At 39.0% G+C, this 27,384-nt stretch overlaps 1 protein-coding gene across 3 annotated transcripts in view; it reads right to left on the reverse strand.

The window, feature by feature from the left end:
• LRP1 (LDL receptor protein 1) overlaps window positions 1-27,173 on the reverse strand; it is a 50,397-nt gene extending 23,224 nt beyond the window's left edge. For all 3 annotated transcript variants that reach the window (XM_070279211.1, XM_070279210.1, XM_043210757.2), the window contains exon 1: window positions 26,460-27,173. In XM_070279211.1, the coding sequence (XP_070135312.1) occupies window positions 26,460-26,613 (154 nt within the window). In that variant the 5' untranslated portion in view covers window positions 26,614-27,173. The remainder of the gene's footprint in view (window positions 1-26,459) is intronic.
• Between the last annotated feature and the right edge of the window lie 211 nt (window positions 27,174-27,384).

Here is a 27,384-nt window from a genome sequence, read left to right on the forward strand (position 1 = left end):
CCTCCTGCCTGCCATCCTGCCCCATCCTATTTGTCAACAACTTTGAGTGTCGTTCTTTTTTTTTTCGACTTTTTTGTTTGCTTTTTGGGTCAAAAAGATGTGCCAGTGTGTGAGTGTGATGGTGTATCTGTGTGTAACATAGTTTTTCACTTAATTAGCGCGTTGAATGACGCGTTGACAGTTGGCAGGAGTACGTGCCACGCCTGCGGGGTATGCAACACAACACACAATTTTCCAGATTGTTGTCTAGTTGTTGTCTTGTTGTTGTTGGGACTGGGGCACTGGGGTTCTCCGGATAGCGTGTTTGTCTGAACTTTCAACTTCCAGCGCAGCGCTTTCATAATTAAGGACAATGAGAGGTTCCTGAATGGTTATTAAAGGCATGTTTGTTCTATTCCTAATAGGCCCTTTACACCTTTGTTAATAAATTGCTTTAAATTTCCTACTCACTTGGCTTAAACACAAAGTACTTGTACTATAATTGCCACTTAAATTTCGAACAAATTTTAAGACTTGTCTTAAGCTCGAAACTCTGAACACTTTACCCTCGAATCGAGTTCATGAATATCGTAAACATTTTCACTGCCAGCCGGCAAATTTCCGCTGTCAGCTCGTGCAATTTACAGTTCACACATCACTTTTCCTTGGTTTTCCCACGGCTTTCCCTCCACCTCGCTCGGCATGTCGACACTTTTCCTCAGATTTTCCTCGTCTCCTTTGGGGGTTTAATGATAAGCCTCGATGCTCTTGCTTTCGAGTTGCTTTTAATGAGTGATGCCCTTTAAAAATTGATTCGTTATTAAAAGGATTTGCAGGATAAGTATTTACACAGTCCTTTTATTAAAAAGCTTATCATTTGTCATTTTAAAATTATTCTATATTCCAAAAAAAAAAAAAAAGGACAGGTGACAAAGCGAATTGTTGGCGAAACAGATTTCCGGCTGGACCATGGTCAAACAACAAGCCATGGAATAACCGGAGGAAACAGGAAGCCCGAGCTGCATCCTGTGGGATCCACAGTGCCATCTGTCCGTGTGCCACACCCACACCCACCCACAAATATGGCGGCTTCCGTTGGCATTTCAACTTCCTTTCTCTGCGGTCTCCATTTTCATTTATATCGACAGCATCGCATTTTGATGGAATATCCCTCGACGGAGGTCCTTCGTCCACCATCCTCACTCTCCCTCTGACGGGCTCCTATGTATAATTTAATGCACTGATGTGCGCATAATGAGGGTCCTGATTGACATAAATGTACCTTAAATGCACACGGGAATCGGGGCCAAAAAGAGTTGGCCACAACAGTCATAACTGTCATAATTGAAGGGCTATGATGTTCAGAGTCAAGGATTACCTCAACTCTCTAATGAAAAATTAGGTATTATTTTTTAAAATTTAAATCTCGTTCTCTGGTCTAGCTTTTCTGCCAAAAATTTAAGCTGAAAGTTGGGCAGGAGAATGCAGTTTTTTGTGGTGGTATCCTTCGGGCCAGAGCCATGTCCGGTGTTGGCTTGTTTGCCGTCGTTTTTGGGTTGCTGGCTCGGTTCGGTTTGTTGTCTGTGGCCGTATGTTTTCGGCACTTAAATCGAGTTTATTACGTGCTTCCCAGCTCGGCCAAATGGCCAAAAACAGAGCTTGGGCGGTACACTCCTAAAAGCCAAATCACTTAGAACACAAAACAAAAATAAAATAAAACTTTAAACCCCACAACTTAATTTTTAGTGTTTTGTTGGCAACAACCACGGAATCCTGCCAGTAAATGAGTGTTTCGTTTATTAAATCTAATTGTTTTTTGAAAGCCTCAAAGTTTTCAAATAGAAAACTTTCGCCAGCCATTATGGTTCAGGTTCGAATGTACAGTCTTTTGAGTTAAAATTATAAGCCAGTTTATGCTATCCAGAAATTGAGATATTCTCTTGCATCCGTATGGACCATAAAAAGTTGCAGCATCATCAACGCTTGTCAAGGGACATGGAAATTGAAAAACAAAAAACCTAGGAAGGGGATAGGGGATAGAGAAGTTCTACTGCCACTCGGCAGTCTCCAAAAGTTTCTCGTTGCATACCAGGAAAAACTTTGTAGCAAATATTTAAAAGAACTTCCCATAGTGTAGACTTTATTGCCAAAAAAGGCCAAACTTTTGTTAATGAGACGCACAGCGAATAGCTTCAACACCTTTTCTGACAAATGAAACTATTATTTTAAAAGGTTTTATTATTATTTTGATGCTAAAATGCCAAGGAAATTAAAAAGAGAATTAATTAGAATTCATTTGTTAGCAAGGATGTTAGCTCCTGTCGAATGATGATTAATAGTAAATGAATTCCAGAGAAGGGAAATTAAACAAAAAAAAGCTGGATATGCAAAACAATACAAAACGTAAAAAAATCCCCAGACTATGCAAAACTTTCCGGGGCATCGTAATTCTAGCGTCTGAAAAGTTTTCCCTTCCATCGAGTCCAGGAGCCGTGTTGCCTGCAAGTTTCGGGTTGGAGTTTGAGTCAATAACTTAAAGCACTTGATGCCTTTTGCAGCCTCAACCTCATCCTTTATCCCCAGCATCCCCATCATCATCATCCTTGTCGTGTGCCTGCAGTCCTATTCAATCTCCCAGTGGATGTTGGAAATTTCCTTCATAAATGTTTATAAACACAATTTTCTAGTTGTGGCAAAAGTTATACTATTGGAGGGCCTTCCCACCCTGTCTATGATTTATATATAAGCGATCATCAATCTTCTTTAAATGACAAACACACACTCACAGGACATTGGTGCAGCTCCTGTTACTGCCAGTCGAGTTGTGCCGAACAACAGAATCGCTTTTTGTCTTTCATTGATTTCCAAACTCCAAAGGCTGCAAATTTCTGTCCAGGCAGGAAGGAAGGATGGCAGGACGAGGCGGAGCAGTTGATGTGTTGTGGCTTGTCGTGTCTGTCATTGTCATGTTTTTGTCGAACAAGAGGACAATGAATGCATTTTCAGCACCAACATTTATTGGTAGAACCAGAACCAGAACCACAGCAAATGGCAATCAATCGATGATTTCCATTCATTTTTAAACACTCCAGAACCGAGAAACATTAAAAGCACTCTCTTGGGAAAGTGGAAAACTATCAAAAATCCTAAGAAATGTGTCAGATGTCATGCCTCTGATACTGACAACTTATTAAGAAAAATCTCTTCTGGTTATTTGTAAAGCAAACCTACAAATATCTACAAAAAACCAAATTTAAATCAAATGTAAAGCTAGCAAGATTTATAGTTGTTTCATTATGTTGTTGACAACATTTTAGGAGAATGTACATACATGATTCTTGTGTTTGTGTGCCACCCGGCGTATACGCAATGTTTAACCACACATATTACACATACGCCTTGTATGACATTTGTATTTTATTTGTAAAACTACTGGCCATGGCCCGAAGTGATTTTCAGCAGGCAACAATGTTTTTGACCCGAGATCCTTATCGTTTGGCTATCTTTGAGGTGGCCAAGACTTGTAGAGCTTCTGCTGGCAGATGACTTTTAAAATGTGTGTCTTTCAGGGGTTTTATTTTTGATTGCTTTGATTAGCTTTGACGGAGAAAGAGTTGGGTTGACGGGTGAAATGGGGAGCAAAGTTGAAGCCACGCATATTTTAAGTGGCAAAGTTTTCGGGGGGGTTCTGTGAGAAAATTGTTGCCTCAACTACTATGACTCCTATTTCCCCATTTTCTCTCTAGTCGGCCAATAAAAAATATACAAGGCAGCAGCCAAAACCAAGGAAACACCAACCAGTCAGCCATCCAGCCAGCTAGCATCTGAATGGCAGTAGTGTTTGGTGCAAGAGGCAAAGTCAAGTAAATAAAAAATTATTGCAAAACTTTTCCATGCAATAAACGATGAAAGTAAGACCTTCTTGAGAAACTGTGGGGCGGCGAAGCATGAGAATCGCTGTAAAAATAGTTATACGAGTAACAACGACAGCAAGAACAGGCATCCTACACCCAAAACATCAACTTCAACATCCCACTACTGCTACAATGTCGCTGCTTTCCGCAATTGTGTAATCAACGCAGGTGCCGCTGAAACAGTCGTGGCCCAAACAGGGTTCTGGCCAAAAGAGCATCGCGAGGATTTTAGGCGCAGTTAAATGGCCATCTTAAGCCCCAAGCCTAGCCCTAGCCCCTCGGTAACATTTCATTTGGTTCTTTGGGGAGCAGACCATACTTGCGTTGGGATGGCACACACGCTTACATAGTTGAGACAGACGTGACAATGGAACATTGTTGCATCGTACAGTGGGAATAGTAGCGTAGTTTGGTGGTCAAAATATTTCAATTAAGGTAGTTTGGTGATCAAAATATTTCAATTAAAGAGGAGCATGGGGGGAGTATTCATATATGATAACTTTCGACATGAATATTTTTTCCAAAAAAAAATAGATTCTTTAGCGGGATACCGTTCGAGATTTGTAGAGTAATTCTTCATATATATAAAATAGGAATCCAGAGCCATTAGATTTAAATTTTTTTCCCATTTTTCTGGGAGATTCCCTTAAAAATTTAAAAACTGCATGGGAAGGCATATATGGCCTTTAGGATGGCTATATCTTTCTCAATTATCACCCGATTCTTAAAAGGAGTATCTCGAAATGTTTGTTAATCGATTTTCTATAAACCTGCATTAGAGCAACTTATATTTATACCCTTGCAGAGGGTATTATAATTTTGTCCAAAAGTGTGCAACGCAGTGAAGGAGACATCTCCGACCCTATAAAGTATATATATTCTTGATCAGGATCACCTCCTGAGTTGATATGAGCATGTCCGTCTGTCCGTCTGTCCGTCTGTCCGTCTGTCTGTCTGTCTGTCCGTTTCTACGCGAACTAGTCTCTCAGTTTTAAAGCTATCGACTTGAAACTTTGCACACACCCTTCTTTCCTTTGCACGCAGTATATAAGTCGGAACGACCGGGATCGGTCGACTATATCCTATAGCTGCCATATAACTGATTGATCGGAAATGGTATAACTTTGGTGTTTTTAAAGTTAGAAAGTTCTAATTTAACATGAGAGCTATTTTTGGCAAAACAATACGACGTGCCAAATTTCATAAGGATCGGCCGACTATATCCTATAGCTGTCATATAACTGAACGATCGGAAATGACCCAACTTTCGTGTTTTTGAAGATAGAATGCTGGAATTCCATACAGATTCTATTTTTGGTCAGTTGATCCAACCTACCAAATTTCATAAGGATCGGCCGACTATATCTTATAGCTGCCATATAACTGAACGATCAGAAATGGTATTTGGTGTTTAGTAAAAATAACAACTTTGTTTTTTTTGACGATAGAAGCTTGGGACTTTTTTTTAGATTTTGTAATTTAATTAATTGGTTTTATTATAATGTAATCATAAGGATCGGCCAACTAAATCCGATGTTTGCGATATATATCCGGTTTTAACTGCAAGGGTATATCAACTTCGGCTCCGCCCGAAGTTAGCTTTCCTTTCTTGTTTTTGTTGGATATTTTGTGAAATTTTCTGGAGTAACCTCTTTAAAGTATCGAAAATTCATAAAGAAAACAATATAGCCCTTAGCAAAAGCTATATCTTTGTCAAAAATCATCTTATTATTGAAAGGAATATCTCAAACGATTTCTAAATTGATTCTCCATCATTTTTTACAAAAATCGAAGAACAAAAATATTTTTAAAATTTTTTTTACATTTTCTGGGGATTTTCTACAAAATTTCAAAAATATAGGACAGTATAGCCTAGCGATGGCTATATACATATTTATCATAAATCACTCGATTCTTGAGCGGAATACCCAGAACGATTTGTGGATCAATTCTTTACCTATATCACTATATAACCCATTTTCAAGGCCATATTTTATCCAATATTTATCCAATTCCTTTACAGAATACTATAACGATTCGTTGATTGATTCTTCATCAACCTCCAAACACCCTCTGCTTAATATATTTCAAGAAAGAAATCCCCCACATCCCACTGTCCTTTGTCCGAGCAGTTATTAGAGAAGATGCTGCAGCTATCAAATAGCCATAAAAGCGAATGTTAAGCCGAGTTGCCGTAAACTGCTCACTATACGGCCGGGCCGTGCAGTAGTGGGCCGTATTCCTCAGATGCCTCTGAGGAAGCCAGCCAGAATGTGGCCAGTTAGTTAGATGAAGGAAAAAGGGAAATCGAGCGAGGCAGCCTCAATTAGCCCTACGGTTTGATTAGAGGCTGGGTTGTGGAGGTGGAGGGCGTAGATGGATGCCAATGGAAATTTCCATTACACTTAGCATGCCACCAGCTCTTCTCTACAGTGGCTCGTTCTCGTTGTGGGTATCTCCCCTTCTTTTCATTAGCTAAGTGGCAGACTGCGGGCTCTGGCCATTGAGCCTCTGAACAATATAATTTTTATTTGCGTCTCCTATTTTTTTTTTTTTTTTCCTAATTATTTGATACAACAGAATCCTCTTAAAGTTTCGGACGTTGATCTGTTTCAGCTGCCTTGGTGCCTCGGTGGCTTGGTGCCCCGTTCAAGTGGCATAAATCACACAGAACACTCGTCTTCTGACACAATGGGATAATTGGATGAAAATTGAGATATTCAATTCGGATTGAAACCAAGTGCATATGGGGTATGGGGTTGTATAAGATCCCCTATACACATACACATCCATTCTGATCTGTCTGGGAATTAGTTTATAATGGGGAGCTGCTCTAAATGACATAAACAGAACTATTTCCATTTCAAATTTATTTCGAGAGGCATCTTCAAGTAACTACTGTTGATTATCATTCATCATAGCTTAATCTTTTCCAACAAATTGTCAACAAACCTGAAATGGGGGCATTATAAAAATATTACTGGCTTAGGAGACTCTCGGTCTGGGGCGGGGAGGGTCAAATATTCTCAAATAATAGAGAAACGTGACCAGCAGATAACGAGGACAAACATGATTTTCACTTAAACGATAACTTTTTGGCAAGAAAATCCTTTAAAGGATGTGGGTAAGAGGGAAAGGCCAAGGGAGAAGGATACGAGGTAGAGACAGTGGAGTTTCAAGTCGGGGACATCTGTCAAAAGCAGGCCAAAGCGATTTTGTGGTTAACTTGGTAAGCCATAGTGTTTTTGACCTCTGCCCCTAGAGCCCGTCTCAGTTCTCATTCTCTCACTTGCTCTCTGTCTTTTGAATTGTCTTCCTCCATCCAAGTCCTTAAAATCCTGGCAGGCTCACCTGTTCCGGTTAACTAAGAATGCACAGAAAACATGAACTTCAAGTTCAAGTTCTGACATTAGTTAATCAGACTTATAGTCTATTTTATTTAATTTTAATTTAATTTTTAATAAATATCTATATCATTTTCTCTCCCTGTAGCCTAGTCCCTTAATGCCATCGTATCCAACTGTGGCTGCAACATCAACAGCAGCCACGTAACTGAGACAGGAGCAGTCCACGTAATTGAATCACCCTCGAGAACATATTAAAACCATCCATGAAGAGCTCAGCTCAGAGCTCGCCAGCCAGCCGAGTCCTTCTGGGTTTGTTGTATTGCGGTTTGTCCTTCAGACAGGAATGACCGATACCAGCGAAAAGGATTTACCTTCCACCTCGCTCCAGGTGAGCTCTACGATATGTACATGTGTTTGTTTTATAGGCAGACTTTCAATGCACTTTCTTTGAGTTATATAACCCATAATAATATAATATTTCAAGTGTTCATTGAACCCTTTTGTAAGGCACTTAGTAACCCTCTTAGGAGCTTTATTTTTAAACATTTTGTTTGCAAAAAACGTGAACAAATTCTCGGGCTTCGATAAGAGTATTAATGCGCATCAACTCTTTTTTATTTTCAGACTTTTTTTTTTTGTTCCTGTGATTTAACAAGATGTTGCTGGTGTTTTTGTACTGCTGCCAGTATTCGTGTTGCTGCTGCTGGTGATGTTGCCTCTACTGCTGCAGTTGAAGCGAACAGGTTCAGAAAAGGCGACCAGAACAAAGCCCAGGGAGAAGAGCGAATACGACAAGAATAAAAGGAAAATCACGACTGATAAATGAAATAAATATATATATATACGCATTCTATATATGTACACTGTATATATATATATATATATATATTCAGATATATCTGCAAGTTCCCCGAACCTTACCAGCCAGCCAGCCTGCCTGCCCGGCTGATTGTTGTGTGCACTTGGCTCGCTTATCATTTCGCCTGTGTCGTATGTCTGATGTCGGTTGCCTTCTGCCTGCCAACTTTTCTTGGCCCTGGACATGTGCTGGCCAGAAGATCTGGTCAGAACTCAGGGCCAAGGGGAGAGTAGTCCAGAAGAACTAGGCAACAAAAAAAAGGAGCTTTGGAGAATTGCAATGCAACGCAACGCCGTTCCTTGAGGCGCTCGGTCTCCTGGTCTTCCAATGTCATTGTGGATGCAGAAATTTGATGCCAGCTGCAACTTGTTAGGCTCCTACATTGCTTTACCCTTTTTTTTGCAGCAGCAGCAGCAGCCTTTACTGGTTTTGAGTTTCAGGAGCTGCAGTTTCTGTGCAGTTTTGTAATTGCAGCATTGGGTTTCCCACATTAAGCTTGAGAAACAAAGCTGAAATGCAGTTCAATGATTTGGCAAATCATGATTCTCCAACCCCTCTTTGTTTTTTTTTTAGTTTTTTTGTTCATTAAGGAAAAGGGTAATGATGGGTTCAAGTTAACTATTCCATGAGTAAAAAGTTCATGGGTTTTTCCATCAAAAGACCACACAAATCGAGCTGCTCAACTTAATCCAAGATAAGGTAAACTAATCGCATTGGAAATCAATTCAAAATCTAAATCGATAACCTAGAGGGCTGGTCTGTAAACACATTCGAATGTGATTCTCTCGTCGAGCTGTAAATGTGCAATAATTTATTCAAATTCCCAAATGTGTGCTCTCGTAGACATTGTCATTAATATTTAGTTGATTTGATTTTCTCGGTTGGGTCTCAACCGAGAACCCAGGCCATTAAGCCAAAGTCCGTCCGTATGTTCTGCGTGGGCAGTGTAGTGTCGTCCAAAGAGACTGGGAAAGTCGTTAACCAAGGCAAGTCCAAGCCCGGGTCCAAGTCGCCTCCAATCAACTGAGCAAACTAGTTTAGGCCAAGACGGTAGAACCAGAAACTGTAACACGAAAAGTGGCCGAGTGACAAGTTTCCTAAAACCTGGGACTGTTCGGGTCATAAATATTAGATTGCATATTAAATAAATTTTGACATACTCTAGACAGTTTTGAAAATGATTCATTTTTAAAGACAACGAAACGCATTCAATTGCACTTTTTATTAGACTGACTAAGTTTGAAACCCTGGCTGATTAGATTGTGGAAATATACTTAGTACCGAGTCCAAGGAAATATAATACTTTCCAGTCACCTCTTGCCCTTTTTTCGATTAATCGTGAATTTGTGTGCCAAAAGCACGTTTTTCTCTCTAGACAAGATGCGGCTAATCGAATTTCCTGCATATACATATATATAATACATAGTTTTGTTTTTGTTTTCAGGCCAATTATTTTTCTTTTTCGGCAAGTCGTAAATCTATCAAAATTTCATACATATGTATAAATATGGTATAAGCGGATGGTATGGTCTCTGGGGGTAAATGAATAAATGATGATATCCTCCTATCCTCCGATGTGTACGATAAATATTTATGTGGCAATTTGGAGCACATTCAACCGACAGCTCAACAGCTTTACTGTCTCCACTCCATGCCACATCCCGCATAAGTATTGAGACATATGTGACACATGTCAATACCATCTAACCCCCCAACCGCAGTACACTCGAAGAAAGTATTTCCACATATAGTAGAATACTTATAGTGGAGGAAAATTGTAAAGATTTTCCCTTTGTGGATTTTAAAATCCCTCACCGAGCCGAGAGTCTGCTTATCACGCTTGTGTGCAACTTATGCCCAACGATTTCAATTTCCATAGAAGCCTCCACCTGGCAATTGATTGGCAGCTGGCATAACTTTAAACAACCAGAGACTGTTGTTGTTACTTTATGGGCATCGAGAGTACAACCCGATTTCCAAAGCCCCTAAGCTGCTCACCATCAAAGGCTTAAGGGCTCGCCAGGAAGTACAAAAAAAAACTTGTGGCTAGAAATATCTGCCAGGGAAAATCCTTTAGAAATTCAAGAGGCTTCTATTTCCCTCTCGGTGGCCTAGTTGGAAAGACCAACCACTTTTAGATCTATTCAGAAATTTAAGAGAAAAATAATGTATATATATTTTTCAATGATTAGGCAGCTTTTGGTGGGGGGAACTTCAGTGACCAGTGGAGCTATTAAACTGTCAAAGTTTACCATCATCACTCACATCCACCGCCATTCGATTCACTTTTGTCTGTTTACTTAAAGCTTCAAATTACGCTTAAATTGTTTTTACGCCTCTTTTGCTTTTGAGCCATTGAACAAAGATCTATAAAAAGCTTTTGACGCAATCTATACCCCAGGAATCTTTAAGAGAATATCTTTAGAATAAAGTAATCCCCCTTGAAGAGACTAGGCGAATGTGAAATACTCTACTTAAAGGAGAGTATATTGCAGTTGAAGCTACTTATTTATGGATATAAATATTTGTTTTAAAATATTGATTTTTTTTAGCTTACCATTTAAAAGTAGCTTTGATACCCTTCTTAGCAATTTGCCAAATCATTCCAATTCTCTCACCCACTTCGGGCCATCTCTCTAGTACAGTTTGAAGCATTGTCTGCCGGCCATCAATAATTTATGCATTCAACCATCAATCACTTTGAGCGGCTTTTGCGTTAGTCGAGAATTGAGAAAGGAATGTTGTCATAGAAGGCAGGAGGAGGCAGCAGGAGGAGGTCATTGTGGGTGGATACTCCAAGTCCACGCTAAGTAAAATCAGTCAAGTGTGGATACCAAGGCGCAAATGGGTTTCGGTATTGGTTTTGGGTTTGATTTGATTCGACCCCTCCACCCTTCGCATCCTAGTAGCCTCCCCCTTTTGAAAATTGCCAGACAAATGCCAGCGGGTGTCTTGGAGGGTCGAGAGAACACATATTTTATGTATTTTGCATCATTTTACTTATTTTGTGTACAATTCTAGTTGATTTTTTTTTTTTTGGCTTGGCATTTGCCTTTCTTGGTTTCTGCCAGCTTTGCGAAACTGCCTCGTCCTTTGCGAGAAGAGGATAAAGTTTTTCTCAGTTGGTCCTTTGTAAATTTGCAAAATTGCTTCCTTATTTCATTTTTGGCAAATAAACTGAAAGAATAACATGATGCCTCTAGCCCATCCTCCAGCATATATGTATAATATTTGAATGCGTATTTCCGATTCTCGTTTTTCCGCACTTTTTCTCCGAAAAAAGACATTTCAAACAGCTGACGATGCTGGGGCATTTGATTTATGCAAAGTTGCTGCCTAAATTGATTTGCAATTGCCAATTTTCGCCGAAAGCCAAACTCGTAATCAGGCGGGGCGTGCCGAGAAACAAAACAAGAAACCCGCCAAGAAATGCGAGCCAGTTGCGTAACATTACGAGTATATTGTATATATTTCACATCGAGGCGTCAATGGGACTAAAAGTTGTTAACAGATCTTCGCCTGCTCCCATTTGCTCCGAATCACAGGCAGACACCCCTACCCGACCACCACTTTTCACAATTTTCAATATGTGAGATGGCAAACAAGCTGCTTACAATGAGATGTGAAGAAAGCGGGCACGACGATGCCAAAGTTCACGCCCCAGAGCGGGGAACAAGTCAGCAAACAATGAAATCCGTGTAAGACTACTCTTCGAAAGGAGCTAAAGGCTTGACTAATACCCTAGAAATAGCACTTGGAGTTAAAATTATAGGAAATATATAGAAATATATATACCGGGTATTATTATATAAGTTCATTTTACTTTCTCAAAATTCTTACAACTCTAGGATTACTGTTTAAAATAAACTATAGCCTCAAAAAATACCCTAGAAGAGTAATTATTCGTATTATTTAGAATCTATGTTGTAGGCTATGAAATAGCTCAAATAAAGTACATCTACAAGTACCGGGTATTGTTATAAAAATAAATTAAATTTCAAAATTCTAACAACTCTAGGGTTATTTAAAAAAAAACTTAAAAATAACCTCGAAAATTAATCAAAAATTATATAGGCTTTAAACAATATTAGGGCTTATATACATATATATCACAGAATGCTTATACATATGTATATGTATGTACCACAATTGGGACTATTTCGGCTCAGTATTAATAGAATTATTAGGGCTTATATATACCACAAAATAGCTCTACAAGTACCGGGTATCATTATCAAAATCCATTCAACTTCCCCAAAGTCCTAACAACTTCACACGCTTCTCAAAAAAATAGTAAAGAGTATTATCTAAACTTAGATTCTAAATCCTATTTAATAATAAGGAGTACGGGGTATTATTATAAAAATGCATATTATTTTCTTTAACCTTCTAAATTTCTGTTAAAAATGCCACCAAAATAGATCTCCAGGTACCGGTTATCATTACAAAAATTATTTAAATTTCCCAAAAGCCCAAACAACTCCTCTCTCTCCTCAGATACCCCCTACAAAGAACACCAAAAATCCATTTAAATTATATTGAGTTTTCTTCGTTGGTGTGCCAGGTTCTTTTTTTTATTTTTAAAAGACTTTTTGGATCGGCATGGGGTGCTTCATTTACATATGTACTTAACACGTGTCGTTTTCTTCTGTTTTTCTCTGTTTTATGAGAAGGAATAATCTTTTGGGAAAACAGGAGGCAATTAGTTAATGAAGAAACAAAAGCTTGAACAAGTTCTGAGGCCAAAATGCAAATACTTTGGAGGTTCTTTTTTTCAAAGGAAATGAAATTACGTTTGTAATTAATTTCAATTGTTTAGCGGTAATGGGCTTTTACATGAAAATGATCTTAAAAAAGTGGAAATGAGTATAAATATTGTTCTATTTTGATGAAATTTTCATTAAAATAATGTTTTTGTTTAATGTTAATGCAGATATCCCTAAAAATAGAGTTCTACATGCAAATACACTTTATTTAAGACAAGTTGGAGATGAAAAGCCCACAGTGGTTGCCACTGCCAACTGGCAACATACCGTTGCAAGTTCATTACAAACAATTGATTTGGCAGAACGGCGTAAAACTTGGCACAGGTAAGACAGGGGCCACTGCCACTGCCGTCAGCAAAGCCAGGAGCCAGGTGGCACAAGGGAAGGAAATGAGGCAGGCTGCCAGAAACCCACTCGCAGCGACAAAGTCTGCCCATGACCAACGCAATGTGGTTGCAACTCTAGACAAAAAGCCAAGTCAGCAAATGCGGCCCAGACGCTGCGGGTTGTGAGGAAAATGAGGACGTGGGATTGGATAGGAGCCAGGTGGGTGGCATAAAGTGGAGAAAGGAGAAAAGAGAGGTGGTGGCAGGAGGCAGGCTTCAATGAGGGGAGGCGATGTGATGACTGCTGGCGAGCATTAATAATGAAAATATTCAGGCAGCTGCTGCTGTGGCTGCCGTTGATTGAAACCGAAAGGGCAGCAGCAGCCAAGGAGTGTGGCAAGGAAGTCAAAGGGGATGCACTGAGAGAAAAATAGAGATTCTATCTACTAAAGAAAGATTACCTTTTCCAACTGAAAGGTTTCTTGAAACTCTGAGATATAAATCTTTTATTTTGGATCTCTATTTATAGAGAATTTTCAATTAAAAGGATATTTTTGCCTGAATGGCAAGTCAGCAAGATTTCTTTTGAAAAAGGATTAACATTAAAGTATTCATACATACGTATTATATAAGGATATGTACGAGGGTGTTTGTAAATGGCCATGCAAGTGTGAGTGCGGATGAAAAGTTGCTCGTTGGGTTGAGTAATGGGCGCACATAATGAGTAACAAAGCGCCCTAATGAAGTACTCAGAGCCTTCAAGCAGAAGCCAACTTTCAAGCTCCTGGATATACTGGATATATATATATATGTATATATATAAACTTTGCCAAGTGCCCCCAACTCTCAGGAACTTGACTTAAACTTTAAAACTTTCATAAATGCTCTTTCTTCCATAAGCGCCAAACAACAAACAAGAAAATTGGGGCCAATTGCCAAATCGGAAGTGGACTAAGAATTCCAAAAGAAAACACAAAAAAATAAACAAGAACATCACCAGATTAAAACATTTTGCACAATATTATTAATGTAAACATAAACAATGCAAAATAAACACTATGGATGGGGTGATATGAGAAGGAATTCCAGTTCACAGAATTGGTATTCATTGGAAACCGCAGTACCACAGATATGTATATCTTCTATATTAGCTCTGGAGGGTCTTCTTTTCTAAGAGATGCTCTAAAAATGTTAAAGAAATGTTTATTTCTACAAATATTCCAAAAATGTCTAAAACAACGGATGTATAAGCTATTAGATTAATTTGATTTCCGATGTCTACGCGGCGTATACGTAATATGTGTGTGTCTTGCAAAATAAAACGCAATTTTGTGGTTATTCTTTCTTGCCTTTTGTATTGCCGCAATGATAATAAAGATAATGATACTAATAATAATAGTAATAACGACTACAATGGGGCAAGTACTTAATAAACTTAATGTGTGTAGATTTGGCGCACAATTAGGCGGGCATTTTTTTGGTCAATTTAATCCACAATGGGCTCCTATGTGTGGCAATACCTGAAACGAAAAGAAATAATTTTTTTATTAGAGCGGTTTTTTTTTTTTCAATTTCAGTTGTGTCTCAGTAGAGACATATTGGGCTAAACCATCCATAAATATTCCCCCGTTGGCAGGCAGGCAAGGAATAGTGCCAGACCGACCCTCAATCTTATTGCCTCCTAAGCCTCCTGAAATTTATTAGAAAATTCAATCTTTCTCCTCGAGGGTTTGGAGGAAAGTGTCGAAAGCGGCTGCGATAAGAAGAATAGGAAAGAAAACATCGCAAAAGGTATTTAAATCGTTTTTAATGGAAAAATATGCAAAGCAGTCGCGGACTCGCAAAGCCACTGAAGAGGCTTCTATGGGTGGGTCTGGCAGACTCCCAGTGTGAGAGTCTGGATGCGAGACAAATCTCCGCAGACTGCCCCAACACCGCCCCCTTCATTAAAATTCCAAGCATTTTCACTTTGCAAAAACACACGGCTGATGAGGGGGAGGCACACACAAAAAAAAAAAAAAAGACCAAACGACAGAGACAGAAGCACAGAGCAGATAGAGACAGGAGAGGCAGGAACCGAAAGAGACAGAAGACAGAGGGAAATGCTGACACACTTTAAAACAATTTTCTGGCTTGGCTCGAGCTTCTTTCTTCTTTCGAAATCCCACTCGGGTGGTTGGACACATCCTTGTCAGAGGAAAGTGCACGCAGGACGCAGGACGCAGGACATATGACAAACTTGACGTACCATGTCAAAAGATTTGAAGCCAATTTGTCTGACAGGATGGGTGAGGTGTGGAAGTGAAATGAAACCAGCTACCAGATTGCTGGTAGTTATCAGCCATGAACCATATCGCATAGGAGGTCTTGAACCTATTTTAAATAATAATTAAATAATGCCATTATATCGTTATAGATTTTTATTGTTTAATTTAATATACCATAATTGTCGCCTTGTTTTTTTGTCACATTCTATTGTTCTTGTCACTTAAGTTTTAATTGCTAAATTAATAGAATGATTATTTTATAATATTTTGGCTTCTAATTGGAGGGAAAACATTTCATATAATTTCCACATGGTAAATAGAATATTTGTCTCTCTAATTGGACACTGAATGAGGCGGTCGGGAGGGAGGGTAGGTGGGGTAAGTAGGCGTGTTTGTGTGCATCGCAAATGCATATTTAAACTGATTAAATTAGTTCGAGCGTTTCCATAATGAATGTGAATGCGAACATGTACACTTACTAAAGCATAATCACACACGTACACATTCAGGGCTCTGAACAAGTTCTAAAGTGCCACTAAAAAGTGTTGAAGAGATAGACAGATAGAGCAGGCTAGGCTCCTGCCTCCAGCCGGGGCAGGCTGAACGCTGAAAGCTGAAAGCTAAACGAGGCAAGGAGTTTGGGGTCTGGGGAGCACCAGAACCAACTCTCGACACCCGAGCGAGAGCCTTGTGTTTGTTTAGCCAGAGGAAGACAGAGAAGCTTTGCACTACTATAAAATTAAGATTAAAAGCTCCAACTGTAAATGAGTCCAGAGCTAGTCCTTCGTCCTTCAGCCTTCGCCCCTTCTGCCCCTTTGCCCGACTCTGTATGTATTTGTTTAAGGTGAGCATTTGTGGCTCTGTTTGCGAATGTCGAATGGCTTTGCCTCGCGAAACACACAAAAAGATACATAAACAGGAAAGAAAGCATGCTTTTTTAGCGGAAACGAAGCTGGCATACCCATGGTTTGACTTTAAAGGTGTTGTGTGAGTTGTAGGCCACTTAAAATCCACGCGGACAAATTAGCGGACACACGGACACGGATAGAATGGCTTTGCCTTAGGAAACACCCAAGAAAGCATGCTTTTTGGGAAGAAATGGGGCCTGGGCCATTTTAAAGACTTATTGGACAGATTAGCGGACACACGGACAAGGTACAGAATGGTACCTAAACACCAAAAAAAGCATGCTTTTTGGGTACAAACGAGGATCTAAACAGTTCTAGGCTATTTATGAAACGGCGGACCGATTTGCGGACAAGGTGAAGAAAGATTCTGACTCGCAAAAAACCCATAAAGATACATAAACAGGAAAAGAAAAAGCATGCTATTTGAGGAGAAACAAAGATTTTATACACATTATTTAACTTTAAAACTATAATCTGACCATTGAATGTAGACCATTTAAAAGCCAGGCGGACAAGCATGCTTTTTGCAAAAAAAAAAAAAAAAAAAAGAGCTCGTATACTCATGGCTTGACTTTGGTGGTACTTTAGGCCATTTCAAATTCAAAAAGCATGCTTTTTAAGAAGAATCTAAGCCATGCCTTTACTTTCAAGGGAGTTCTACGGCATCTGAGTTCTACGCCACTTAAAACCCGTCCTGACACTCAGTGTAAGGTCTCTTTAAAGCCTTTTTTCAAGAAAAAGCATGCTTTTTAAGTAAAAAATATAGCTAGTATACCCATGCTTTTACTTAAAATGTATTATCTAAGCTCTAGGCCATTAAAAAGCAATGCGGACACACAGAAAAAGTGTCTTCCTAGCCTTTTTTGAAAAAAAGCATGCTTTTTAAGAAGTATCTAGGCTATTATACGCATGATTTTACTTTACTTTACAGGCGTTATCTAAGTTGTAGAGCATTTAGAATCTATGCGGACACTCGGACAAGGTGTCTCCTTAGTCTTATCCTCACACAAACCACAAGTCCAAACCACGCTTCTAACTTTTGATTATTTTTAGGTCCTTTTCATTGTTTCTTGGATTAGGCAGCTGCGTGTTTGTTTTTGTAAAAGCGAGAAAATTAAAAATTCTACAGGGCAGCCAACACAAAAAGACTAACAAATGGAAGAAACAAAGCCGAATTTTAATTTCCTGAGCCAAAAAATATTTTCAAGAAAGGTTGGCAACCACAAAGGATGATCTAGAAAACTAGACATTTTTTCCATTTTTCATATCAGATTCATATAGAGCGTATATACTAGAGTCCCCTATAAAGGATCTCACGGCTAGAAAAACTGCGGGTGCCTGCACAAGTACAAAAAAAATACATGATTCCCAATTTTCCGTGCGCCTCTTTGAAAAAATATTTCACTAAAAAATATGTCTCTGGCCTTTCAGTTTTTCTCTCGGAGGGAAAAATGATTAACAAAGATTGATGAAAAGCAAAGGGATCTACTATGGGGTGGGCCTGAGCCTCTCTTTTTCGGATTGGTGGTGACTTTTCTGACTTTTAAAGTGGGGTTGGGATGGCCTGATGGGAAACTCTTTAAAAAAGGGCTTAGTTTAGTAAATAATAATTTTTTTCCGTATATAGTTCTTTGAAATATTCATGGGAGTAGTGGACGGTTACAAGGTTACAAATAATAAAACAATTGATTTTTTTGTTTGGCATCCGAAATGCCATATCGTTGTCAATCATTTGTCAATTATGCACTTCATACATCCGAATGTCTGGCCATCGAACCGACACAGTCATGTAATATATCTCTGATATATATTTCATGATGGTAGGCATACACATTTATTAAAAAAAATCGGTTTTTGTTTTTTTTTCTGCCCGAGGGCATAAATTGAAATTTACTCGCACCAACTGTCAGCAACGGGAGGAGGATATTGATATTATCGAGGGATGATGCTCGTGTGTGCTCGTCGGTCCTGTTTTTCGTAAAATTGAAAAATTGTTCGCCAGGCGCAAATTACACAAATCAACAGTCTGGCACCAGAAATATTGCGGAAAATGAATTGCAACTTTTTTTGCTTTATTGTTTAATCCTGGCTTGTGTTTTTTTTTTTGTTGTCCAGTCTTGGTATTTAAGTATTTATTGCTTTGTTATCTATGGCAATTATAGCATTTAATTGGCAATATTTTTATTAATTAAATTACACCTTTCGTTTCGTTATTAAATTAATTTTCTTAAAAGCATCTTTCTTACGAAGCTTACATACCCAATGTTTGACTAGGTAAAATGTTTGACTTAAAGGTATTCTGGGTTAAAGTCTGAGTTCTAGGCCACTTAAAACCCAGGCGGGCAAATTAGCGGACACACGGACAAGGTATGGGGTGGCTTTGCCTCACGAAACACCCAAAATAGCATGCTTTTTGGATAAAAACGGACTTTGTTTAGACTTTGTTTGACTTTAAAGGAATTATTACAGTGCTGGGCTAGGGTGACCAGGCGTCCGTATTAATACGGACATGTCCGTATTTTCAGCTCTGTGTCCGTTCGTCCGTATTTTTTTGTAAAATGTCCGTATTTTTCGCGTTTTTAACGAAAAATTTTTCCGAAAGGAGTTTCTAGACTTAAACATTCGAAAGCGCCCGCGCTCGCAGCTGACGTAGAGAACGCGCAATTAGTTTAGCACGCGTTAACGGTAAAATTCCCTAGAAATATGGTACGATTGCGTCTGGTTGTTCGGTTTGCTATGTATGTATGTATGCATACTGTCGCGTACATATGTACATTGCTTTTAGCGTTGCTTTGTGTATTTCTGTAACAGCTGACTTTTTTCAGCTGTTACTTTCAGCTGTGTGACTTTTTTCAGGGGGGGGGGGGGGGGGGGGGGGGGGGGGGGGGATACGACAAAACGGCGGTGTCCGTATTTCCCACCTCAGCTATCTGGTCACCCTATGCTGGGCTATCTAAAATACAGGCGGGCAGATTTGCGGACACACGGACAAGGTGAAGAAAGACTCTACCTCGCAAAAATCACAAAAAAATCCATAAAAAGGTAAAGAAAAAGCATGCTTTTTGCGTAGTAACCAAACTAGTATACCCATTATTTAACTTTAAAAGTATTATCTGACATGTAGGCCATTTAAAAGTCAGGCGGACACGCGGACAAGGTGTTTTTGAAGAATTTTTTTTAAGAAAAAGCATGCTTTTTGAGTAGTAAAGAATATTTTGTAGACATGCTTTTACTTTATAAGTAGTATCTAAGTTCTAGGACGTTTGAAATTTAGAAAAACACACAAACAAGCCTTCAAAGCCTTTTTTTTAAAGAAAAAGGATGCTTTTTGAGTAAAAACCCATTCTTATATTCTTACAAAAGTATTATCTGAGTTCAAGCCTTTTTTTTAAGAAAAAGCATGCTTTTTTGAGTAGAAACTCATTCTTGTATTCCCGTTCTTTATTTTTAAAAGAACTATTTAAATTCTAGGCCAAAAAAGGTATCTTCAAAGTCTTTATTTTAAGATAAAGCATGCTTTTTGAATAGATGCTTTTTATTTTCTTAAAAGCATTTTCCTTGGGATAACTGCTCAATTTTCAGAATGCATTTATATCTCAACGCTGTTGTCTTTGTCGTTTTCTAATCTAGTTCAAGTTTGAACTGCACAAAATACTTAATTTCCCAGTTATACTAGTAAGTGAGGAGGACAGAAAATGAGAAACTTTTGCTAATCATTCAACCCGAAGCCATCTTCCGACACCTTCCCCCACTGCACCCCCTACTGCATGTACTTGCCACATTTTCCGCCCCAGCCCTGACAAAACGTGGCTGGCAACAGTCTCCGCCAAAAGTTTGCACATTAAAATTGGCGCTAAAACTAACAAACTTTGTCAGCCAGCGAAAGAGAAACAAAACTCTCCTCTATTTTTCCGCCCACTTTTCCACCCACAGCCACGCATAACGCGCTTCTAAACTTTCCAGAATGAGCTATGAGGGGAGCTATAGAGGAATAGGAGGTTAGGGTTAGGAGCTATCCATGGTTATACCTAGATGGGAATTTTGCTAATTTATAAAGCAAAATATTTTGATTTTTTGGATATTAAGCAGAATGGTGCATAAGGTATTTCATTAAAAAGGGGTTCTGGCACAAATCTAGTGATTTCTTGCCTATGTTATCTAGATACTTTTTGAAGATATTAGCCTGAAATTTATAGGAATAAGATATAATACATTTATCAGCCAAATAATAAATCAAAATTGATCAAGTCTTGTGAAATATTGGAAATATTTGCCCAACTAGTGACTTACAATTAAATATTAATATTCTGCCATTTAGTTTTGGTTCTTTGGCGCGTATCTTGAGTCTTTCCGGCAGTTCTTAGCTCCAATTGGTGGGGACAGGGCCATAAATTAGAGAACAAAGTTGCGACGCATCACGGGAGCTGAGCTTATCGATGGCTATTGCAACATAGATGCTCGGCACTCTATGATTAACTGGGGAGATACCAACCAAAATGGAGGAGTGGGGCACGGAAGCAGTTACTCCAAATGGACTGGGGCAAGACAAAAGAAACGGAGATTGGACCAGGGGGACCGGGCCACAGCTCGAGGAGAGGTGGAAACAATTTTGCAAAGCGTTGAGCGCTTTTGCTTATAATAACAGACGTAGTGGCAGTAGCAACAGCAACAGCAACAGCAACAAAAGCAACAACCAGTGTGGCAAACAAAGGAAGAGGAACAAATTACAGCACAAAAACCAGCAGCAGCAGCAACTGCAACAGCAACTTGCAACAAAAGCCATCAGCGGCAGATCCGACGAGTGCGCAAAGGTAGACAAATATGCAAAAAAAAAAAAAAGGGAAACCGGAGAGGGAAAATTCCGGGAAACTGCACTTGGAACTAAATAGTCCAGGGCTCACAGCTACCCTGTCCTAGCCAAGTCCTGGGAGAACTACAACCCGACTTTGGCTTTTTTAAGTCATCTCTTTAATTTAAAAACTTAATTTGGTTATTTTTGTTTTTAAATTAAGACAATTAATTAAAAGGAACTTGCTGGCAATTAGTAGTAGAACCCTAGTGGTGCCACACCCACACAGGACACACAGGAGTGTTCTTCAAACAAACGTCACCCACATGGAAGCGTGCGATTTGCCACAATTGCGTATCATTAATTTGCGTTTTGCCAGCCAGACCCACATACCACCCACCTCCCCCCACCCACCAGCTTCTAAGCCCTTATACCACCCATGCCACCCACTCTAATGCCGCCTGTCGTCGTTCGCTTAAATTACTTTGTAAAATGTATCCCATGGATGCAAAGATGCAAAAGCGCAGTGCACATAAAAAAAAAACGTGACTGCCATTAAATATTGTTTCAGTTAGTTAGTTTCCATGAATTTAGTTTGATCGCAAAACCTTTTGTCGCATAAACCGAAACCGAAAGGGCTAATAGAGTCGATGGGAAAAGGATTGGTTTGGCTTTGCGGTTTTGTTGCTACACGAGTATAACATTTTCTACTTACCGTCCCATCTAGTCCCCCTTGCCAGCCAGCCAGCCATCCAGCAGCCACTATTTTAATGCATTTTCAATATTGTAACGTTGGCCACAGAACTGGCCAACAAAACACATCAACATCAGAGTGTTCTGGCCATATATAGAGATTATACCAGTTCCTAACCATCGATGGCTGAGCTTTTTTTCTGACTTTTACTAGAAAACTCATTACCTGAGTTGCAAATTGTGCAAAAAAATAACCATTAAACTTTTTAAAGCTTTTTATTTTATTTTTTTTAATATTTGACCTCAAGAGTAAGCCACTTTTGATCCCTCCAAGGCAATTATATAAAATGTATTTCCATTATGAGTAATAATTATGCCAAAAGTATGCAAAGAGGTGGGGGAATGGTGGGGGAATGGAATATATAGCCCACTCGAGATGCTCGTTGAGCTTGTTGCTTTTTGTAGAATTATTTCATGCTCATTGCTAATTAAAACTAAATTGAGTGCACTTCCATACACACACAAATACACAGACTATAATATATTCTCGTACAAGTTTATTTTCCAGCAAGCGTGGGTGGTTCCTTAAATGAATGAGCAATTAAAAAAAAAAGCTTAAAAAAATTACTCATAAAATGTTAGTAAGGTTATACGACTGTGAACCTGTGACTAAGCTGGAGATCATTTTAAAAACGTGACTTTTTTATAATTAATATTATATTATTTTAGAACCAAGGCTGAAGGTATACCTACGTAGGCCCACTGTCCTGCCCATGACCATATTGGGGCACATTGTCTAGACCTCCCCCCTGGGGGTGTAGAGAGTTCTTTGTTCGTCGAACCAAACCGAACCGATCTGAACCGGTCCCAGATTTTTGTTTCTTTTTTTTTTTTAGTCAGACACTGAGAAAATTAATATTATTTTATTAATAAATAATAGGAAGTTATTTCTAATTTAACCTGATTATCTTTTATAATTTATTAATATCTTAAAATAATATATTTTATATTTTATATCCTTATTTTTTTCAGTGCAAAATCCCCACTTGGCAGTGCGTCATTCAACTCCAGACGGACCATAAATGTATTTATTTCTGCAGCAAGAAAAACCACCATAAAGACTTGCATCGCGAGGCAACAATAAATAAATAAATTCTACAATAACTCAATAGTCTTGAATGGAAAAAATGGAAAACAAATAGTGACTGGTGAGGTTCATGTGTGTGAAAGAAAATCCTGAATGGATTTTCCACATAATTGTTCTGCAACAAATTACTGGCTTAACCGAATTTTCCGACTCAATTATGGCCAGCAGCAGCAACAACACAAAAAAAAATGGCAAGAAAAGTTTAAAGAGCCTTTAAGCCAAGCCATCACGTCCACCATTGCCTTTCTGAATTTTTCCTCAATTTCCTCCCACCATTTCCCACAAAGCCGGCCGGCATGGTCAGTTTGTTTTGGGCCAAGTTTGCTTTTGCTTTTGCCTTTTGGCCAACAAGCATGCTTTTGAAGGCAAATTGTTTCTTTTCGATGGTTTTTTTTTTTTTTTTTTTTTGTTTCTTTGGGGAGCTCTTTTGGCTTTAAGCAGGTGCGACTTGTGCGTGTGTGTGAGTGTGAGTGTATGGGTGTATGAGTGTGTGTGTGTGTAAGACACCTTACAAACGTGTTTGGTGCTATTGTTGTTGGTGTTACCTAATCGTCTGCGGACAGGTTATCGCCTTGCTCTTGAACTTGAGGCAGACAAACAAACAAAGCCCAGCGTGGAGCTTGAACGAGACCGAGTGGCATGAAAATATATATTTAAAATTTAAAACAAATATGGGTCCAAGTGATGATATATGGATGACAGACCTTGCCCCTCTACTTTCAAAAAAAACAGAGATAATTCCCAGTCCAAATAATTATTCCTAGTATTTATAATTAGTTATCATGGAAAATAGCTACTTTATATTTTTTTTTGAAAAATAATCTCTACTTAGATAGTGTCTATAGAAAGCTTTCTATCGGCAAGCCTTTCATCGCATCTCTTAGGTATCCGTTCATGCACACAAATGAGGCATGCCACACCCACCGCCCCGCCCCCCGCTCCCTCCCCGTTTTCCAGTTAACGCGGACAGCAATTATTAAAACAGAGCCATTGGCGACATGATAAACGATTTCCGCAATATTTCCGCCTGCCCAGAACGCTTTATCCAGGATGCCCAGCCCGGGCAGGCAGGAAAACATAGAGTTCACTCTGCGTAGTGGGGTGGCCACCCCTTCTTTTGGGCCTCCGCAGCTGGCCCGGGATGATGACCCGCAGGCGGAACGCTTACTGCGACACACTTCAGTCGGCAACACAAATTTGCGCTGCGTTCGGGGGAGTAGGGTGTTGGGAGTTAGGTACTAAGAGTTGGTAGTTGGAGAAGGGTTTCCCAGGCAAACACTCTTGTTTATTCAGCTCAGGCATTGAGGGGCCTAAGCAGGGTTAGAGGGGGGCGGTTATTACCAAGTGACATTCAAAAAAGATTTTTTTAGAACCTCTCTATAAAAGAAATATATCTAAGGGGTTTTAGAAAAAAGATTTTTGTGGCTTTTTAAAATACTGAAACATTTCTAGAATATTTTAGAAAAAGTTCATCTGGATCTATAGAATACTTTTTGAGATAAAGTGAAAGGTAGTAGCTTTCTTCAGTCTGTCAGATAGACTCTAGCTATATAGTCATTTAAAACATAAAAATCGTGTATAGTAATCTATCTATAATACTATATCTATAATATATCTATAATACTATATCTATAATATATCTATAATATCTATATTTTTCTATGTATAATATCTATCTATAATATATAAATCTATAAATACCCTAATCTATGTTTTTAAAAACCTCGTTTTCTCGAAAACTACTCTACCAATCTTGATGAACTTTGAGATAGGTCTTCAAAATACATTAAACTAGTAGTTAAGGTAAGGATTTTTAATTATTTTAACTGGAAAAAAAATATTCAGACAAAAATACTGAGAATTTAGACTTAAAATGTTGTCTATTCTTACGTACAATTTTAAACAAAAAATAGAGATTATTTTAAGAAACTTTTAAGCCAAATATTCAGCTACTATATTATTTAAAAAGTCAAATAATTCCTTAAAAACAAAATAAACATTTATTTACCCCATTTATCTTTAAAAAAAAAATCTATAAAAAAAAGGCAATGGTTTCTGTTTTTTAACTCGCCAACCAGCAATATGCAAATTGTATTAATTATGCGGTTTATTCTACGGCAAGTGAACGACCTTGGAAATGTGATACAAATGGCAGGGAATATTGTTATTGCATTTTAATAAATGACTGAATTAATTGTGAAAGCAAAAAGCTCTTAAAAACACTAAATTCTTTCCAAATCTGACCTATTTGGAATCTAAAACGTTTCTAATCACTGATTAGGAAAAAAAAATAAAAACATTTCATGATAAGAAGATGTTCTAACCTCGATGAGGATCATCTGAAAAATCGTATCTCACCCTGCTGTATCCCGAGGGCATGGGCATAGGCATTGACAACCCCCTTCCCCTAGGGTTGTCAGGCAAACAAACAATTTGTTTGATTGATTTCGGTGGCTTTGTGCATTTTTTCCGTTTAAATTGTGACAATATTCTGGCGTCGCGACGCCTCAAATAAGGAAATGCTTACTTTAATTTTTATTTGCCTCAGATCCGCCTCCCTCTTGTCTCTTTCTGGATGAGTCTTAACGAGACAGAGACGGGCAACTGACGGAAAATGGGGGTCTTTGTTGTGTATGTGGGGGGACCTCTGGGGACCCCTCGGGTCATGGATCATGTGCATGCATAATGTGACAAGTCAAGAAGAAGAGAGCACACTGTTCCAGTCTCTTTACATAATTTATTTAAATTTATTTGTTGTTCCAGTGAGTTTAAGTCATTTTGTTGTAATTATATAATATTTTTTACAAATAATTTATTTATTTTAGACTGGAATTTTGTTTATGTTGATGTGAGCATAAACCCCAAGGCCCTTTTGAAACATTTATATCATAAACATGTTTACATGCCGCTTTAATCCCTTTATTATGTTGATGGGTTAAGAAATACCCGGAGGTTCTGAAACTTTCCATCCCCCACTACCCCTCCCCCAATAAAAATTCCACCAAAAACCAACAAATTTTCACTTTTTTTTTATTTTATTTATTTTATTTTATTTATTTATTTATTTTTTTGTTTATTTCCCGTTTGTTTTGTGGCATTTTTGCAAGCAAAGAAAACCAAAAGAATTTGCATAACAAAATGAAACGAAAACTAGCGGGCGGGGGGGTGCCAGCCAGCCTGTCGGAAAGAGAGAGAGAGATAGAATGAGAGACAGGCTGGCAGACAGACGGAGAACAGTTGTTATTTTTGGCACAAAACAGGGGATGGGGGGTGGGGATGGGGATGGGGATGGGGATGGGAATGTGGAAGCGAGAGGGGCTGATGTTTACTCGCGGGTTGGGCTGCTGGGCCAGGTTAATGCACCGCAGATTAACAACAATTAAGATGCGCGTTAGAGTGAGATACAAGATACATAGATAGAGATGGAATTCTCTTAGGGAGGATGGATGGGAGATTTGTGTTACCTTTATCCGGTAGAGGACGAAGCGTGGACGTCGAGGACTCCTGTTGCTGGCCCTTTTTGCTGGTGATGCTGCTGCTGCTGATGCTGCTGCTTTCCACGGCGACGACGACGCCGAACAACAGCAACAACACCCACGAATTCGCTGTCGCCGGCATCTTGCCGCAAGCCGCTCTTCTCGCCGATGCCCTCTCTGATGTTTTGTTTTCCTTTTACACAAAAACACAACAACCACTCGCACACACACACACTAACACTAACACTCACTATCTGAACACGGGGGAGGGCAAGGAATCACGAACAGGAACCTTTTATTCAGGTTTCCACTGAACCTTGCATTTTTATTCCGATTTGTTTACTTTCCGAAGCGCCAGCTATACGTGAATAGAAATAACGAATTTCCCCTATCAGTTATAATTTGTCAACAACGGTATATTTTTGATTTTTGCGATTTTTTCGCTCGCAAACACAACAGTTGTCAGGAGTTGTTTTTTTCAAGCACCAACGATTCTCAAAACGATACACAGACGATTAATTTTTTTATATTTTCCGGCAGTACTTGGAGCACAATATTTAAAATTCGCCGTCCGATTTACGAAAGACCGGTGTTTTGTGGCAGTGCGCGCGGCGGCGATGCTTTCTCCAGGTCATGAAAAATCCCGACCGTCGAAACGTCCGAACCGCGCGCCCTCAACTTTTTTTTGAGACTTTCGAGACCTTTTTGATACCCCCTTTTGAATCCAACCGCTTGAAACCCTATTTTATACCTCATTTTTTGGGGTGGGCACACTATTATATTGAGTTGGTCACACTATTATTTCGAAATCAGCTGCTTTACCGGTTCGATGTTCGAAATTTGAAAAAACAGAAACAGAAATCGGATAAAATTGAGTGCCGGGCCGGGAAAGTGAAAAAAAAACTCATACGGG

Source organism: Drosophila bipectinata, chromosome 2R (genome assembly GCF_030179905.1).
Source record: "Drosophila bipectinata strain 14024-0381.07 chromosome 2R, DbipHiC1v2, whole genome shotgun sequence".
Taxonomy (NCBI): Eukaryota; Metazoa; Arthropoda; class Insecta; order Diptera; family Drosophilidae; genus Drosophila; species Drosophila bipectinata.